Source organism: Ursus maritimus, unplaced genomic scaffold, assembly GCF_017311325.1.
Source record: "Ursus maritimus isolate PB19 unplaced genomic scaffold, ASM1731132v1 scaffold_24, whole genome shotgun sequence".
Lineage (NCBI taxonomy): Eukaryota > Metazoa > Chordata > Mammalia > Carnivora > Ursidae > Ursus > Ursus maritimus.
In genome coordinates this window covers 10,818,954-10,837,642 of record NW_024424897.1, presented here as the reverse complement: position 1 = coordinate 10,837,642, position 18,689 = coordinate 10,818,954, and the positions used below count along the sequence as shown (strand labels likewise).

Below are 18,689 nucleotides of genomic sequence, written 5' to 3'. Positions count from 1 at the left end.
CTGTTTCTTTCCCCAGAGGACTAAAATATTGAATAAGCAACAGAGAACAGACACAGTTTAACCTCCTGCAGAGACTCAGTGCCCCAGACAAACTAATATGCCCAGCCCTGGACGGAACACAGTGTCAACGAACCTAATACGAGCTGTCAGCCTTGGCCCCATCATTTGATGCTTTTGGCAGACTTGATGAGCCCAAAGGCCTTGAGCTTGGGTGGATTGATCATTTTTATTAGAGGGGGCCTGGGTGTCGGGAGTAGGTTCCTTGGATTCACCCATACTTGGACTGAAATCATGGCCTTACCACTTGGGAGCAAGTTAGTTAAACTCTGAGCCAAAAGGTTTTTCCTCTCCCATTACTCCATGGGAGTAATGGTACTCATAAAAGAGAGAGTTTGCGTGTGTTTGAAGAATTAAATGAGTTGTAGGTAAAGCATTGCACTCAGTTCAGCCTATATCCCTTTCTTTTTAGTTCAAGACTGAGATTCAAGTGGCACGAGTTTTACTTTCAGCTCTGTTGGGATGTCTGGCTTTAGCAAATCTGAGCTTTTCTGGGTTCCATTTTTCTCATTCTGGAAAAATGGCATGACCCCCTTCTATTAGGTAAGATATATGATGCAAGGTTAGGACAACACTGGAGTTCAGCAAACATTTTTTTTTGCAAAGGCCGGCTGGTACATATTTCAGGCTACCTGGGCCCCAGTGGCCCCTGTTGGATGTTCTTCGTAGTTTGTTTTCCTACAACTTTTTAAACTTGAATACTGTCATTCTTAGCTGGGTCACAGGATGTCATTGTGACAAGCCCAATGAATATTGGAATACCAGAGCTGGAAGAGGTCTTACCCAATGCCCTCTTTGGATGGCAAGAAAAGGGAGGTAGCCCCAAATAACGAGTGACCTTCCTGTTGCTTCATACTTTTTAAAAGGAAGGGTGCCGAACAACTGCAGAGATTTTTTTATTTATGGTAGTCACATGTTTCAAGTCATATTTGTCTTTATTTCAGAGTTCCATTGCAGTTAGTACAAATCATTGACGATGAAAGAAACATTGCTTTGGAAATTTTAAGAATGAGAAATCAGATTTTTAGAAATGTAGTCCTCTGGGAAGTATTTCTGAAGAAAAATGCCCTGCTCATAAACACAAGAATATGTGAAAATGTCACTGGGGTGTACTCGGGTGTGTGTGTGTTTGTGTGTATGTGTGTGTGTGTTTTCCTTAAACCCATCTTGGTTTTAAGTTAGTCTAGAAAAACCTTTATTTTAGGTATTCTATGCATTTCAAAGGGATTTCGAGGTGAGGGAGGGCTTGCCATTAAAACCTTAAATTTATGTTTATATCTGTGTTTATATTCCCATTTTTCCTTGTTGTTTTGTTTAGTTAGTTAGTTTCAGTAGAAGGGGCAGAATTATAACACATCAGGGCTGGGAAAAATTGTCATGGTCCAGGATTCTTTTCTCCCTTCCTATCTTATTCCCTTCCTTCCATTTTCCCTTCTATGTTTCTGGAGACAATTCTGCACGGAATGTTCCCTTAGGAAGGCCTGGGTCTCTTTGGTCACCTTGGATTCTGGCAGCCCTGGGATTCTTTTTTCTTCTTTTGGTGATACTTTTGGTGCATTTATTTCAATAAAATGCTTCCTGAAGCTCCTGGTTAGTTGCATGGCCAAAGCCATACTTCTTTCTCTTGATTGGATTGATATCAACCCAGGTAGTATTAAAGTAGTAGAAATAAATGCACAGGAGGGGACCATGTGCTTTCTCTATGGAGACGCAAAATCGGCCAACCTGTGGCTGCTGAGATGACCCCTGGATGGTGTGTGTGCTACATATTGGAGAACTATCACCACTGTCTTAGACAGCCTGGTAGAACAGGACGTATTCTGATCTGCAAACCAGGAGACCTGGCTTAGTTGTGATCTTGGACAAGTTAGTTCACCTCTCTGGGCCTTTTTTCCATCTATAAACAGGACTAGAGAGATTTGGAATTATTATGGTTTATGGTTTTTGCGAGTTAACATAACCATATGCTAATTATTGTTTTTTAAAAACAATTATGGGAAAATGTGGCGGAATAATTGGGCACATTGGTGTTCTTGGATGAAAGAAAAAGTTTGAGGCTTACTAGAATAGTACAATTATTTATATAATTATGTGCACCTAGCTCATATTTACTGGATATTTACTGTATGCCAGTCATTCTGCTAAGCATTTTACTTGGAATATCTGAGAATATACTAATATCCTCATGTTAAAGAAGAAACAGAAGCTCAAAGAGATAAAATCATTTATTCATTTTATTTTATTTTTTTGAAGATTTATTTATTTTAGAGAGAGAGACTATGAGAGTGAGCGTGGGGCAGGGTGGATAGGAAGGGACAGAAGGAAAGGGAGAGATTCTTAAGCAGACTCCCTGGTGAGCCCGGAGCCTAACAGGGGACTCCATCCCACGAGCCCGAGTTTATGACCTGAGCCGAAATCAAGAGCCTGTCTCAACTGACTGAGCCACCCATGCACCCTGGAGATTAAGTCATTTAAACCCAAAAATATTTAACTCCAAATCCTGCACTACTAACACGTTTGTGCTACTTGGTTTTACTGATGAGCTTCCAGCTTAACCCTAAGTTAAACTCTCTCCTGTCGTATATGATTTGGGAAGGACATAGTTGCCTAAATACCTCATGTTTTTTCTTTTCCCTCTTTTTTTTCTTAGGCCACCTCGAGACTTAGACTCTAAAGCTTGCATTTCTATTGGAAATCAGGTAAGAAAAAAATCATGTTTGCCAGTCAATATCTTGACCGTTTCACATGTATGCTTTCTGACTGGCCATTGGAAAATTTATTTTCCATAACATGGCATTAGGGGATGGGTCAAAAAGTTTGAGTTTAAGCAGAAGTGGTGGGGGGCCCTCTTGCTGTTTTGGATGCCTCATTGAAATCAGGCTAGTGTCGTCCTGACGGAAGGTATTGGAGGGGGGTAGATGATTCGCTTTGGGGCGCATTCCTCAAAGTCCAAGGGTAGATCTAGTTGCGATCCGTCAGCAAATGGATTAAATGTGTCAGGAAGGGAACAGGGCTAAGGAGCCACAGTGTAGATAGCTCAAAGTGAGTTTGGAGGCTGAGTTGGAGCTGGCTCTCTGTATTGCCTGTGACAAGCAGGTGGCCTACTCTGTGAGTCTAAACATCTCCTGGTGCTTCCTGCTTGCAGTGCAGAAATAGCCCTTAGAATGTTGGGAGAAGCCAGAGAGAGGACGAGGTAGTCTATGTCCTTAATTTTTTTCTTTCCTCTTGCATTATTGCTTTTCTCTGTTGCAGAACTTTGAGGTGAAGGCCGATGACCTGGAGCCCATAATGGAACTGGGGCGAGGTGCGTACGGGGTGGTGGAGAAGATGCGACACGTGCCCAGCGGGCAGATCATGGCGGTGAAGGTAGAGTTGACGCTCCCAAAAACGCTTTCTGTCTGTGATATATACGTTCGTCCATCTCAGTTGTAATGAATTCTTTTTGTAGGAGCAAAACAATCTTCAATGGGGTCAAACAAAGAAGATTATTTATAGGGAACAATATTTCCCTCCAAGTGTGTGGAAAATGCTTCCTTGGTTTGAGTTGCATTTACTGTTTTGTTTTGTTTTTTTTTTAAACTGGTAAATCCGACCCCTTCCTTTTAATTTTTTATGTAACTACCATGTCATCACACTTAAAAGAATTATCAGTACTTCTTTAAGGTCATGGAATACCAGCTCCCAATTAAAATTACCTGGATCATCACCATGTGTTGTTTTTTTTTTTTTTTTTTTTTGCCTGCTGGTTGTTGAAGTCAAAATTCAAATAAAAGTTCACCTACTGCACTTGGTTGTCATGTCTCAAAAGTCTCTTTTAATATTCTGTTGCTTTTAAAGAATGGTCCCTGAAAATCAGGAAATCAGAATTGAGAGAGAAAATTATGTCCATTAGTGGCAAAAATGAGGGACAATTTCCTCTCGAGTGAATTTGCATCATTTTTGAGCTGGAAAAGGAAATTTAGAATCATTGCATATTTTTTAAAATTTTATTTATTTATTGGAGAGAGAGAGCATGAGCGAGGGGAGAGGCAGAGGGAGAAGCAGACTCCCTGCTGAGCAGGGAACCCCATTCGGGGCTCGATCCCAGGACCCCGGGATCATGACCTGAGCCGAAGGCAGATGCTTAACCAACTGAGCCACCCAGGCGCCCCTCATTGAATATTTCTTGAGTGGATTCTCGAGGGGCTTTGGGGATCCCCCTCTGCACATGAGTTCATAGATTTGGGCCCTTGTTAGGAAAGTGGGTCGTCAGATGACGTGGACCCCTTTGTTTTTGGAGAATCTTTCCCTTACCTTGCAGATTTTGCAATGTGTTCTTCTGCAGACTTTTTGCTAATTAGGCCAAAAATACGACAGCCTCGTGGTATTATATCTTTACTGTCATTTAATGACGGAATCGTATTTCTTTAAGGCTCCATTTGCTGGTGTGAAGGTGTCTATTCTCTCAGCAGCCCTGGGATAGGAATGAACAGTTTCTCCATTTCTGCTTGATTCCGTCCATTTCTGATAGCTCTGTCCATTCTTTCATGGTTGCTACTTCATCCAAATATTCTTCCCAAAGAGAGTTTTGGATTTTTTTGTGGGATCCTGAGTCAGCCACAAAGTCACGAATACTCTGGTCTCTGTACTGAACAGACATAACACAATAAAGCAGACTGTTTTTGTGACTTGGAAGGAAATACATTCGCCAACATTTGCACACTTTCCAAAATATATTATCAGTTTGCTCCTTGCCAGGGATTTTTCAGGAAATCCACTGAAAGTCTTCCTTATTTCTCATTTGTTACAAATAGCTAATCACTAGGGTAAATACTTGAAAGGTCGTTACTAGAGCTTGTGGTGTGAGTTCTGTAGTATTTTCGGGATGGGACACCTTAAGGTCCCTGCCTTCTTAACTGACTCATCCTCAGAGCTGTAACCGGACGTTTTCCATGCATTTCCATTCAGCGGATCCGGGCCACAGTAAATAGCCAGGAGCAGAAAAGGCTACTGATGGATTTGGATATTTCCATGAGGACAGTGGACTGTCCTTTCACCGTCACCTTTTATGGTGCCCTCTTCCGGGAGGTAGGTGATCCTTCATTCCAACATCAGAGGAGAACAAGGGTCTAAAAAGAAGTTTCTCTAATCGTATAAGCAGGATTCACAATCCTGGTACTCTTCCTGGTTTGACGTGTCTTCTATAGAGAGATTTCGGCTTGGGCGGTGAGGACATGCCCTGCTGCAAAGTTGCCTTGAAGTGATAGTCTTCCAAGTGTGTTTAGCTGTTTTGAAGACACGGAGGCTCCCTTTCTCCTTTCTGTTTTGGTTTGTGTATTTTGTCATGGTTATATCTCTGTCAGTTGCCTATAGACTAATTTAGGTAGCTTTCGTAAAATCTGAAATATTGTGGTCTTTTGGCCAAATGATAAGCTTCATTTACCCTCTTTATGTACCCCAGCAGCTTACATTTATCCCTGGGCTTTACCTCTGCTTTAACTTTCCCATGATGTGGATTATGATGCTTTGACCAGCTTTTGGGTGATCGATGGCCAGTGTTCCGGGTGGGAGGTCAGACATGGAGTAAGCTTGGAGACCTAATCCCTAGAGGACAGTAACCATCAAGGCCTGGATCTCTGGGAATCTCTTGTTTGCGATCATTAGTATTGATGTATTTATTTATTTAAAAAGTTTTTTAAAAACTTGAGTCGACACAGAATGGCACATTCGTTTCAGTTGTACAACATGGGGATTGAGCTTCTCTCTACATGATAAATGCTCAGCACAAGGGTAGCGACCACCTGTCACCATATAACTGTATTATAGTATCATCGACTATATTCCCTCTACCGTGCCTTTTATCCTCGTAACTTCTTCATTCCATAGCTGGAGTGACTGTTCGTATTTAGACCCTAGTCTTCATCAAGGAGTAGAGACCACATGCAGGTTCTGCTTGGCTCTCCGCGCGTTGGCTCTTTGGAAACGAACTTGCTTGTTTGTAAATTCCTTTGAGATCTTGAAGGGAAATTGTAGATTTCCTCCAAAAACTCAAGGAAGAAATAGTTCTTCCTGACAGGTGTTGACTGTTTCCCCTTCTTTTCCTTTTCTATCCTCTCTAACAATCTCTGAACCAATCCATCTCCAGGGTGACGTTTGGATCTGTATGGAGCTCATGGATACGTCGCTAGATAAATTCTACAAACAAGTGATTGATAAAGGCCAAACAATTCCAGAGGACATCTTAGGGAAAATAGCTGTTTCTGTGAGTACATCATGAACCCTACTACGAGGAGCATGTGAGAAGTCTAGACCTGGTGTGTCCCTGATTCTCTACTGTGGGCAACCGCTGGCTGGACTAGCGCTGCCCTCCAGCCATGTCTGCTGAATGCAGGAGTGAGTGCATCTGTGGACGAGTAAATGAATGCTTTTCTTTCTGGGCGCTAGAAGATTCTACCACTGACTTGGTTTGGTCACCTCTCCGTTAAAATGCCTTTAAGCAGTGCCTTATTTGCTATGACCGCATTCCTGGTGTGTCTGCATTCCGGTATTAGTTTACTTTGATTTTCATGTGTGGATTTTTAAATGTGTTCTTAAGGCTAATAGAGCCTAGAACGAAGCAGAAGAAAATGAAATGGAAAGAAAGATTGCTCTCTTAATGGCTATTGAGGCTCATGAAGGTGGAGAGAAAAAAAATGCCGTAGGCCAAATGAAACCCCAGCTAGATGAGCTTTTCCCCTGGGAGATCCGGTCCTCTCTGGTGGGTGGAGGTCAATGACGGTGGCTTCCTGTGTGTTTTCCTGGAGAAGATACCTCACCTGGTGACGTTAAGCCAGGGATAGTAAACCTGGGTATGCTTAACATTCAGTTTCCTTCCATTGACGGAGAAGAATCTATCTTGTGTTTCTCTTGCAGATTGTAAAAGCATTAGAACACTTACACAGTAAGCTCTCTGTCATTCATCGAGGTAAGCGTGCCTGGAGTGACTTGGCTCTTCCTTTTATAAAATCCATTTCTTTTACCCAGACTTTTCTTCCCCCAGTGGGTGAAAGTGGAAATAAATCAGGCAGTAGAACTGAGGGGTTTTCCTTCCCAGAGTAGCAGATCGTAGAAGTAGCTGCTTTTTATCTTGTCTGAGGACATAAGACGACATGGGCTTTTGTATTACACCTAGATTGAATCTAAAACACCTGTTACCAAGCCCAGCTCTGGGATTACTGCACTGAGCATTTCAGAGAATAGGGTAAAAATGCACATGGTATTGACTGTCGCCTGGGAACTTCTTAGAAAAGCAGAATCATGGGTCCCCAGACCACCTGAATCTCCATTTTTAACAAGCACCCCAGGTAATTTTTGTATACCTTGAAGTATGAAAAGTTCTAGTTAATATAAAGCACAGCTTTTTCAGATCTCAGGAGACAGGATAAAATGAAAAAAATGATAGATTTATCCCTTCTTCCTCTACCTCCTCTTTTTTCCTTCCAATTGGCCTGTCATCTTTTCATCCATCGATCCATCCATTCATCCATCCATTTATCGCTTATATTATTTTTTCCAGCATTTATGCATCACTATAATAGGTGCCTTGGGAGGTATATGAAAACAAACATTCTTATTAAAATTCCACCAAGGGATTCTTGATAGGGAAATAAGACCAATGTACAACAGACACATGGAAAAAATCAACCATATTACAAATATGAAAGTACCAAATATGGAAGTGGTCTAGATAGAGTCTAAAGCAAGGAAGTGATTAGCACTGGGTGACTATAGCCAAGGAAAACTTCTTAGAAGATACACACACAACCAAGTCTGAGGAAGAATTAGTGGAAAGCATGGATAGCTAGTGGGGTAGTGAGATTTGGTAATTCTTACGCTCTCTGAGTCCGCCTGAAAGTGATGTAAAATGTCTTGCACGGAGTGCCTGTTACTACTGTTATTATTATTATCATTAATGGTTATTATTAGAAACCGGAAAAATAGGAAGAAGAGGAGAAGGAAGTGGGAAAGAATCCAGATGGGAAGAAGAATGTGGATTACCCACAAACGTGAAACTTAATTTTTAAGGATTTATTTCAAAATTAGAAAGTATTTCATTTGTATTAAAAAATATATATATATAAGTATGAAAATAATAAAATTTGCATGTCCACCATTCAGCTTAAGGGAAAACATTATAAAGGATAATTTTTAGAATAACTTCCTCGGCTCATTATATGTCCTTTGCGAAAAGCCTCACGAGGGAAGAAAGTTAACTGTAATTTCTGTCTGTTATCCAGAGAAAACAGTGATGATCTATTCGGGGGTGTGCTTTGTGGTCTGGAATATCTGAATTCCTGATGAGTTCCACTATGTGACCTCTGGCACACCTCTTGGAGACGCTTGCATCGAAACTGGTTGCCTTGATCAAATCTGATCTCTGGTTATATTGTAGTCTGCCGTAGCATCCCGCGGTCTGTTTATTCCTACCCTTACTGTGCAACAGGTCATGATGGGCTTGAAAAAACTTACTTTGTTCTCATAAGAATACTTAAGATGAGATTTACCCTCGTGGCAGATTTTAAGTGTGCAATGCAGTATTATTTATTACAGGGTCAATGTAGTACAGCGGATTTCTAGAACTTACTCATTTTGTGTCCTAGAGACTGCCCAAGGAACGGGGCATTTGATTCAGTCCTAATTTTTAAAGTTTTTACTACACATATGGGGGCAATGCAGATGGTAAATAGAGGAAAGAGTCTTTTCTATTGATGGAGTCATAATCTTACGAGAAGGACAAAACATGAAATAGAAACTCAAGTTGGAAGCAGTAAGATGCATGTAAGTGGGAGTCAGGGAGGCCTCAGAGGGCAGGGAAGGCGAGCCCAAGTGGAGATGTCAGGCCCCCTGGTGGCAGACACATGAACCTTCCGAGCCGCTGGCATCACCGGCTCCTGGTTGTTCTTGCTTTCAGACGTCAAGCCTTCCAACGTGCTGATCAACACTCTGGGCCAAGTGAAGATGTGCGATTTTGGAATCAGTGGCTACCTTGTGGACTCTGTGGCTAAAACTATTGATGCAGGATGCAAACCGTACATGGCCGTAAGTATGGCGGCCGGGAGGCATCTGGGAACGCAGCCGCCCGCAAACCTCGCCCGGAAATAGGAAATGGATGGCCACAGAGGGAGAATGGAAATGTGCTTCCGGTGCAAGAAATAGTCTGCATCTTATTTTTTTTTCTCAAGTATTTTCTGTCTGAAATCCTCAGTCACTTGCTTCAAACATATTATTTTTTAAAAATTCAAGTAAAAAGTTCTGTTACTTGAAAAATAAAACATGTAAGGAATACATACAGCCCACACGAAGTTTTCACCCTGTGTTGCAGGGGAGTGTTATCCTGTTTGTTGGGGACTGAAGAGTAAACAGGATTTAAATTACCCAAACAAGTCAGTTAGGTTAGTCCTGAGAGATTCTCACGGCTGGGAAGTTTCAATGCCATTGGCAGAGACCTTGGGACCCCCTTTAACTTTAAGGGGCTTCTGTATTCTGTTTTGAAATAGATTTGCATTTGGGGTTGAGAACCTTCCCATCGGTGTTGAGCTAATCTCACACAGTAGCCCAGTGACTTGCGGATTCTCACTATTGAGTTCTGGACTGTTGGTGCTCTTAACAAAGAAAATTCTAGACTGGCAAAGTAGCTTTATACTGTGTATCCTATTTCTTCTTAAGGCAAAGTTGAAATTAGTTTTTTTTTAAAATAAGTTTTGAATCGTGAGGGACTTTGATCCACTCTTGTCTTCAAGAAAAGACTCCTGTAGAATGAGGAAAGTCCCATGGAGGTGTCGATCTTTATTGTAGTTAGTGAGTCTTCTTGGCCTGGGAGGCATGTTAACAAGCTTAAAACAACTCACTTGACAGCTGGTGACACCCCCACTCCCAGAGACTTTATCGAGCTGAGAATGTCACCTCATTTGTCTTTTTCTGTCTCCTCTGCAGCCTGAAAGAATAAACCCAGAGCTCAATCAGAAGGGCTACAGTGTGAAGTCTGACATTTGGAGTCTGGGCATCACAATGGTAACGTGTGATGGTCATTCTCAACTGTGAGGTTCTGGGCATGAAGCTGAAATGGGGTGGGTTTTGAGACCAAAAAGCAAACGCCCTAACTGTGGGTCCTGAGCACCCTTTCCTGCGGGATAGAGCAGGGGGTTTTGAATGACGGTTGTCTGCAGGGTGGTGTGGTGGAAAGACTGCCTGGGATTGGGCAAACTCAGTTTTTCTCTTTATTCTGCCTGTAACGGGGCATGGGCCCTTGAGTAAACTGATGGAGTCACATGGACTGTGTACTACCCTTGTCTGTAAAATGAATCCTGCCCGTAGCTCTTGGTGGTTTACCTTATAGTTTAAAATTAAATCATTCTCATCTAGGCATGTAGTTTAAGCTACTCCAGGAATGCTAATGTGTCTGAACCCTGACGGGGCTGAGTTATCCAGGACATAGGCTGTGTTTCCCAGAATATGGTTCTGATAGAAGTCTTGGACACTGAGGGCAGATATAGCCAAAGGACATAGTAGCAAATAAGATAATTTCCTTCGGCACAGTCCTACAGTTATCCTTTGGAACTTTGGTGATCATACATTTTTTCGGTGTATCACCAAGGTCTGGAATTATCCACTGTGGTCCTGGCTCCTTCGCAGGCACAGCAGCTGATTAAATCCTGTGAGTTATTTCACATCCTTGCCCAGAACACACGTGATGATCTTGTAATGGCAAAGTGGCCTTACTCAAATCCAAAAAAAGATCAGTCATTTGGTCCTAGGATTTTTTTTTCCATTCCAGTGAGGGACCTGCAGAGGGCAGCAGAGACACAGCTCTGTAAAAGTCTTAGGGCGAGAATAACTTTTCAGACCAAACACTGGAAAACCTGGTTTTGCTTTACATCCCGAAGTTTAATACTGCTGGCTTACAATTTTATTAAGTGTCACAGTGGCTTTTGGTGAGGACCCAGTTATAAATAGGACTTAATTGGCTGCCTCCAGTAAGATAATGTTCAAAAATCCCTAGCACTAGGAATTGGGGAAAAGTAGAGAACATATCGTTGGTTTATTTCTCCCCAAACTTTACTTGAACTTCACCTGTATATTTCTTTCGGATTCTCCCGGAACAGAAGAACACAGCAGATGCCCTAAAGTGGCTCTGTTTCAGCGGCTGACCCCTTGTTTTTTTTCCTCCCCTCCAGATTGAGTTGGCAATCCTTCGGTTTCCCTACGACTCTTGGGGAACTCCCTTCCAGCAGCTCAAACAGGTGGTGGAGGAACCCTCGCCACAACTCCCGGCGGACAAATTCTCTGAAGAGTTTGTTGACTTTACCTCACAGTGGTAAGAGAGCCTCTTCTCCTAAATGCCGGTGTGAAGGAAGAAGAGGAGTTCTCATGAACTTCCTCCATTAGTCTTAATCATTACGCATACATTCATTCCAAAAGCATTTATGGAGTGTGCCCTCGATGCCGGAGAAACAAAGATGCCTTTATCCCAGTCCCTGCCCTCAGTGAACTCAGGGTCAAGTGGGGGAGTCTCTGCAGTCCGTGATTATGGTACCATATGGCAAGTCTGGGGATGGAGCTATGCGCAGGGTATTTGGGGAACTCAAGGAAAGGCATGAGGATAGAGTTTCTGGAGGAGATAAATTCTGTGCTGAAGACCCTAGGAGGGATTTTTCCAAGCGATCAGGGAAGTAAGGAAGGGAAAGATAGTCCAAGTAGAGAAGAGATCATGCTTCCTGTCACAGGAGCAAGAAACTCCTTTAGGAGAGCTATACGCTTATTTTGATGTTGATTGGAGCATGAAGAGAACAGTGGTTGGATGGTTGGAGGATTAGGGCGGTGGAGTAGATAAGACGTCTAGTGTTTTGTAGGTTTTGTTGTAGGCTGCCTCCTACACAACACCTGTTAACTGTGGATACACTTGCCCGTGAGGGTGCAATGGACGATACCGGGGGTCTGAGGAGGGAATCTAAGGAAAGTTGGAGTACAAAAATGGAAGGAGTCATGCTAATAACGTAGACTTTGTTTTCGTGGAAATTGTCGGGGGAATCGAGGAAAGTAGGAGAGGGCGTGAGTGGTGACCATACAGCCTGGTATAAGCTGATACTAGGGACTGTGGCAAGTGTTCCTGGAAGACGACACCAAACGGAAAGCACAAAATGGCGTGCGTTTATATGGGCATCGTGCAGAAGCAGACAGTGCCTGGCCCCGCTGTGACCCTGGGAGGGGAGCCGTCTTGGCCGCTCCCTGCTGAGTAAAGAGCTGGGCCTCTGAAGGCCATTTCACAGCACAGCTCCTCAAGGTTATCATTCCTTGGCCTCCGTGCTCTTTGGAAGAAGTGTTCTGAATGCAGCTTTTATTGGGAAACATGATGAGACAAAGCAACTGTCTGTTGTTTGTGAAACTAAGGCCTTTTGGACTTTTTGTTAGTGCTGGTCCCCGTGTCACCCCTGGTATTTTGCCCCGATGATGTATGAGGCTGGCCTACTGTTGCTTGTTTTTGTTTTAGTTTTGGCTGAATGGCTAGAGAGGGGCTGGAGCCGTGGGCTGGAGGACAGTGTGTTGTTGGGCGCGTCTGACTGGGCGCCTCTGGGCGACTGAGGTGTGTCCTCCTCTCTGCTTTTCTTGAGCGAATGTGCTGGATGGGGTACTACACCGGCCAGGTTGAGATGGGCTCATGATTTTGCCTTCTGGATTCAAGAACTTGTTTTTGTTGTGTATTTGTTTTTTTTGTTTTTGTTTTTGTTTTTTCTTTTTCCTTTTTCTCAAATGTTTAAAGGTCACATAGGAAAAGGGGTGAGTCATCTTGGATAGTTCGGACCAGTAGTTCTCAAGAAGAGTGGTAAAGGGGAAGGATCTTATCTAGGGAAGTCTTGACAAACTCTCCTCCCTATAACCTTTCTCCTGCCTGTTCCCCTTTCCCCAGGATTCTGGCTGGGTACTTCGGAAAACTTGGTAAGAACGAGGCTGGTGTGAAAAGCTTGAGAAAGCAGAGCTGCCTATTAAGAATCGCCAATTTACTGCAGTAGTTGTCAACTCTGGCCGTTCGTTTGTAAACCTCCGGAGAACTTTCACATGTACTGTTGCTTAGGCCACACCCGCAGACATGCTGACTGGTCTGGGGAGGGTCCCGAATATCGGTATTTTTCAAATGTTCTCAAATCATTCTGCTATGCAGCTGGAGTGAGAACCCCTCATTTTGCCCCATGATCTGTGGACCTGGTATCAAAAAGGTTTCCTTTTCAAAACCTGTTTTTCTTCTATAATTTATTTTTTTAAAAATCATGCAATTACTTTTTCTTTTACCAACGTATTTTTTCCTCTTAGAATTTCTCCTAAAGATTCAGAGCAATAGAGCTTTCTTAGAGATATTTAAAAAATGAAAACCTTGAGAAATATTGCTTTCTAATTTTAACATGTGCACACATATGTGGACAATCCACATGCTTTTTTATTGCTCCTTGTATGGCGACCACCCTGGGCCTACACTTCGCCCCCCAGAACCCTGCCAGCATCTTCAGAGACCTCAGAGGCCTCTCTGTTCCCCTCTCGTTTTCTGTCAATTTTTGTCCCAACTACTGAGTTTCATTAATTTAAAAACTTTGAACCATAGATGTTTTCTAGCTTTCCTGAAACTGTGAATTCTGTTAATTGCTATTAATTCTGTGTCATTTTACTCATATTCATGTCAGCCAGTCTGGCTTGCTTATGGGGTTTAGTAAAATATATATATATATATATATATATTACATATTATATATATATATATAAAATAATAGAAACAAAGCTCAAGTCACCTGAACTCTGAAGTTTTCCAAGAATAATGACTCAAACTTTCAGTGTTGTAGTTTCTGTAGAATCTGACCTTTAAGAGTATCCATTGTGTAAAATAGAGTTGTTTTTGTTGGTAGGAGAATTGGAAAGAAGAAGAGGAGCATTAATTTTGCATTTATCTGCATTCTTAATGATTCTCTCTTGGATTTTTTTTTTTTTTTTTAGAGGACAGGCTCTCCTATTTCAGATGGCAGATCAATAATAGATTTTTGCCTCCCATAAACTACCAATGTATATATATTTTTGATACCCCCTTAGTATGAAGTCTGTTTTGAAGTGCACTGAGTTGGAAAAGTTGTCTAATGCTTCAAAAAAACAGTGCTGATTTTTTTAGAAGGATTTTATGAATGGCTTAGATCTTGACGGAAGCAATTTCAGTTTTCCTGTGTACTAGCTTACAGATACACACCTGCTTCCAGTAGCTGTGTGGTTATTTCACTTGTTTTATTACTGATAGTTTTAAGTTTGATCTGGAGCTGAGTGGATAGAAAGAATGCAAAAGTGACTACCTAAGAACACCCTCTTCTGTTTCTTGATGAAGAAAAAGGTCTCTTTTATAGCTGTTCCTCCATTTTCCCATGTGCACAGCCGGATCTGAGATACCTGTTCAAGAGAGAACCATTTTTGGAGGGACCTCCGTGTATTTTTTTTTTTCATGACATAGGCAATGATCCTTCAAGACTTCTCAGAAAGCCCCTAATTTTGTGGTTAAGTGGGGAAAGGGAAATATAGATTTGGAAAGTGAAAGATGAATCCCGAACTTCGAGAGAGGTACCTCGGTGGTTTTACCTTGTACCTCTGTTTTTCGACTCAGTGTCAAACTAGAAGAGAAAGGTTGCATTATCCACAGCCTTGGTCATCTGTCAGAACATTTGTGACCTTTCCCGGGTTGCGTGCTATCTAAGCATTTAATGATACCCCTCCGAGTGCTGCTCCACACTGTATAGCCTCATCCAGGAAGTCCACTTGGCTTTCGGTCTCCTCTGATCACTGCATGTGAGTTGACAGTAATCCTGGTCTGTGGGAGGGAGTAGAAGCACTCAGCTGGCTATCCCTCTCATGCCCAAAGTTGCCGCTAGAGCCTGGAGCCCCAGCTGGTGTGTTCTTGCAGTAGCCTCCGGGAGACATCATCCTCGGGGTGGGGTGGGAGGATGGGGGCAGAGTGTAGGAGAAGAAAGAAAGTTAAGGCTTTTATGCCTTATGGACTTAAAGGAAAAATCAATGATGTCCTACCAACCCTTCCTTTCTGTACTTATTTTGAAATAGGACTATGGAATGACATTTCCTCCTTTTTTTTCCTCCCCCTACACGTGGTTTTCTTATCATAGGGGTTTTACAGCATTCCTAGAGTAGGTGATGCTGTCCATAAAGGCCTTGGGTTGGGATTCATAATTGAGAAGTCTCCTAGAAAAGCCTGACATTCTAGTCTGACAGAGGGTGAACAAATGAGTATCTAAAAAGGAAAAATGGAATCAGGGCAGGCTTATGTTTCTCTGTATAACCTCTTCCTATAGGTTCACGGGCTTGGTGACTGAAGGAAGTTTCTGGAAACCCAACTACTGTGTGCCCAAACAGGCCGACTTCTTTTTTACTTTTCCTTCAGGCCTATTTGAGAGGCTCAGTGCCCAGCTGACCAGCCCGATGGCATGTTGGAGTGTGTTGGAGGCCCACCCAGACGTTGATGCTGCCTGACTCAGGAGCTAGCATGACACAGAGACAATCAAATATAGTTCCCGACTTGCTCAGGAAGAAGAGTAAAATGAGGCGCTAGATGTTTATTTAGCTTATGACAAATGTATGGGCTTGAGAGGCACAGTGTGTTTTTATTCTGTGGATGCACCAAATAGCCCTTCTTGGAAACCGTCGTAAGGGGAATTCAAACAGGCAGAAATCCTCTGGTCAGCACAAACTTCAAGCTAGCAATTCTCAAGACAGCATGAAGCTGTTTTTTAGTGTCAGCTACGGTCAGGAGCGTGTGTTGTGGCATTTGGAAGAGGAATTAGAGCAGTTAGCTAATTGCACGCTTGAAAATGACAAGCCACTTGAAAATTCAAAAGTCTGCCTCCCATCCAGAAAGAAATTGGTGTAGCTTTGAACTGCACGGCTGTTATTTTATCCTGAATTTCAAGCACTTCCTATCAAACATGGAAAATTTGCTTTCTCCCCCCCTAACCTTATCCTGAGTATTTTGCTATTCTTAGCCCATGTTTTGAAGTGTTTTCAATTTAAAAGATGGAGAGAATGGGTTTTATCAGTTATGTTAATTCGATAAACAGCCTTGGACTGCTGTGTAAGTATTTTCCATGAATGCCCTGTAGTAGCGCTTGTGGTAAATTTTGAGCCTTCTAATCAGAGGCCGTAAGTCAAGAAAGCCTATCGGCCAGCAATCCCTGAGGTTTCAGGAATCCGAAACATTTTCTGATGCATGAACTTGGGGTACTTGCCCCACATTTTCTTTATACAGACTAAAAAAACAAAACCAAAACCAAACCAAAACAAAACTCCAGAGGAATTCTCTTAAACTGTTCCAGAAGTGAAAAGATAAGCTGTCCTGACTTAAAATGATCTCTCCTTAAAAAAAGGAGGTGCTTACTACATTCCTTGACCTGATGAGACGAGAGAGTCTTCTTTCATTATCGACTAAATAGACGTGCAAAAATCACAAAGGTCTCTGGTTGGTAAAAGTGGCCAGTGTTCTAATGCTTGAGCCAGATGTCATCCCCTTGGTTCAGTTGCCGACCAATGGAAGCTAGCGATTGGAAGGGTGGGTCATGGTCCTCAGGAAGAATGAACGTTAGCCGAGTCGATGCCCAGCCCTGGTCCGAGGACTCCCTAAGGTGCCCGTCTAAGTAGAGACCCCTGAAATCAAGCCCATGACTAGTGAGTGTGGATGTAAGGTGGCCTCTGTGTTTTTCGTGATTGCTTCTAGCAAGTTCAGTTGTTCAGATTCTGGAGAAGACTTTCTGGTTTTTGATTGGCTTTGAACAATAGTGAAAATTCAGGGCTTTTGTACGTCACCCTGTTTGTTTTCTTCGCTACGGGCCGTGTGCTGGTCAGCAACGCTCCTGGGATCACGTTTCTCCTTCTGTGTTTCCTTCGAGGTGAACTAGCTCTTGAGCTTAGGAAGAAGACTTCTGCTTGCCGGGGTTCAGGGACAGAGAGGTGGTAGTGTTGAGAATGTGCGCAATGACAGACGGATCAGCTGGAGGGGCTTCTAAGTGAATTTGGTTTCCGAGCAGGGCATAGAAGGGAGCAATGAGGAGGAATACCCTCGTCCACGTGGCCCAAGGGGTTGGTAACCTCAGCACTCATGACGTTAGGGACTGGATCATTCCTTGTGGTGGGCAGCTGTGCTGTGGATTATGGGGCATTGATCAGTATCCCGAGTGTCCCCTTAGGTGCCACCGGGTGTATCTACAACTGAAGATGCCTCCAGACATTGCCAGATACCCCCTGGAGGGCAAAGTCACCCGCAGTTGAGAACCACCAATAAAGCCCTGTGGAATCTCAGGCTGTGCATACGTGCAGAGCCCTAAGTGGGACTTCCAGGGTCTCCCTTCATTTCACTCAGGCACACCTTCCCATTATCAATCTGACTTTGACAGTTGATAATTCCTCTTTCTAATTCGCTCTTATTTTTATCCTCAGTTGAGACGAAACTTTCTCTCATAGGTTGTCTGGTCACTGAGGTCACTAGGTCCTAGATCTGCCCTCAGTTCCAGGTTGAAAACTTCTCTCCTCACATCTACTGTACCCTGTCTCAGGTTCCCTGGCTTCTACCCACAGCATTGCCTGGAATAAACTGGTAGGCTGCTTTAAGTTTTTTGGTTCAAAAGCTTTCTCTCTCTTTTTTGTTTTTGTTTTTTTTTCATTTCGTTTTGTTTTATACCACACTTTCTCAAAGCGTCTCAACTACTTCCCTCTCTTGTGGCTCCGTACCTTGACCCCCCCCCCCATTATTATTAGCCTGTGGGGGTGGAGCTGAGCTCGTATAACACATACTAGGTCTCATCTGCTCAAAATGATCCATTGGCACAAATCCCAGCAACCCTATTGATCAGTCACATTTTGGTTTCTTCAACGCCAGGCTACGTTCCTTTCCATCCATGTGGGATTCGGTGGCCCGGTGGGCAGACGGGTCTCTAGGTCGCCTTGCAAACCACAGTTTTCAGTACCATCCTTCTCTTCATTCTGTGACCTGGGGTTCCAATTCCAAATAAACCACTTATTTTCTTTTTTTCCATTTTAAGGCCATGGGTGGATACAGGGGGTGGGGGCTAAGGATAGAGGTGAGGGGCTGGTCTCTTCTTATTGCTGTTTTGTTACTGTTGCCTCTGGTATCACATGTCATTAAAACATTTGTGTATACAGACAGTTGTGTATACAGAATGGGAGCCACTCCACAGTAGCTTGTGACCACAAAGAATTTCTAAGAAGAATCATTGCGAAGTCACTGACTATGCTTTCTCTTTCATTAGCCAGGAAGTTGTAAAAAAGTTGCATTACTTTAGACATTTTATGGGGGTGTTGCTTCTATCTCAGGTGGGTTTGGTTAGGATTCTATAAAAGCAGATTATACATTCAAGAGAACTGGAAGCAAGGAGAACCAGGTATTGAAGATAGTGAAGAGATAACATGTAATGTAAGAAACACCTGCCAATTTCTTGTGGAAAAAAGCTGTTTTGAAGGAAAGTAGATATGTGTTTTGGAATGTGATGGCTGTAGATCAGAAAAGCTAGTTTGTATGTCATTGGCAAAGTATCAAAAGGAAAGTAAACACACACACACACACACACACACAC

The 18,689-nt window shown here is 42.8% G+C and overlaps 1 protein-coding gene across 1 annotated transcript in view; it reads left to right on the top strand.

Annotated features, from left to right (window-relative positions):
* The window catches only part of MAP2K6 (mitogen-activated protein kinase kinase 6), a 103,997-nt gene that overhangs the window by 78,743 nt on the left and 6,565 nt on the right, over window positions 1-18,689 (top strand). Inside the window, exons 3-10 of the mRNA XM_008693690.2 lie at window positions 2,708-2,756; window positions 3,310-3,423; window positions 5,005-5,124; window positions 6,182-6,298; window positions 6,949-7,000; window positions 8,987-9,114; window positions 10,009-10,086; window positions 11,250-11,389. Coding sequence (XP_008691912.1) covers window positions 2,708-2,756; window positions 3,310-3,423; window positions 5,005-5,124; window positions 6,182-6,298; window positions 6,949-7,000; window positions 8,987-9,114; window positions 10,009-10,086; window positions 11,250-11,389 — 798 coding nt within the window. The remainder of the gene's footprint in view (window positions 1-2,707; window positions 2,757-3,309; window positions 3,424-5,004; window positions 5,125-6,181; window positions 6,299-6,948; window positions 7,001-8,986; window positions 9,115-10,008; window positions 10,087-11,249; window positions 11,390-18,689) is intronic.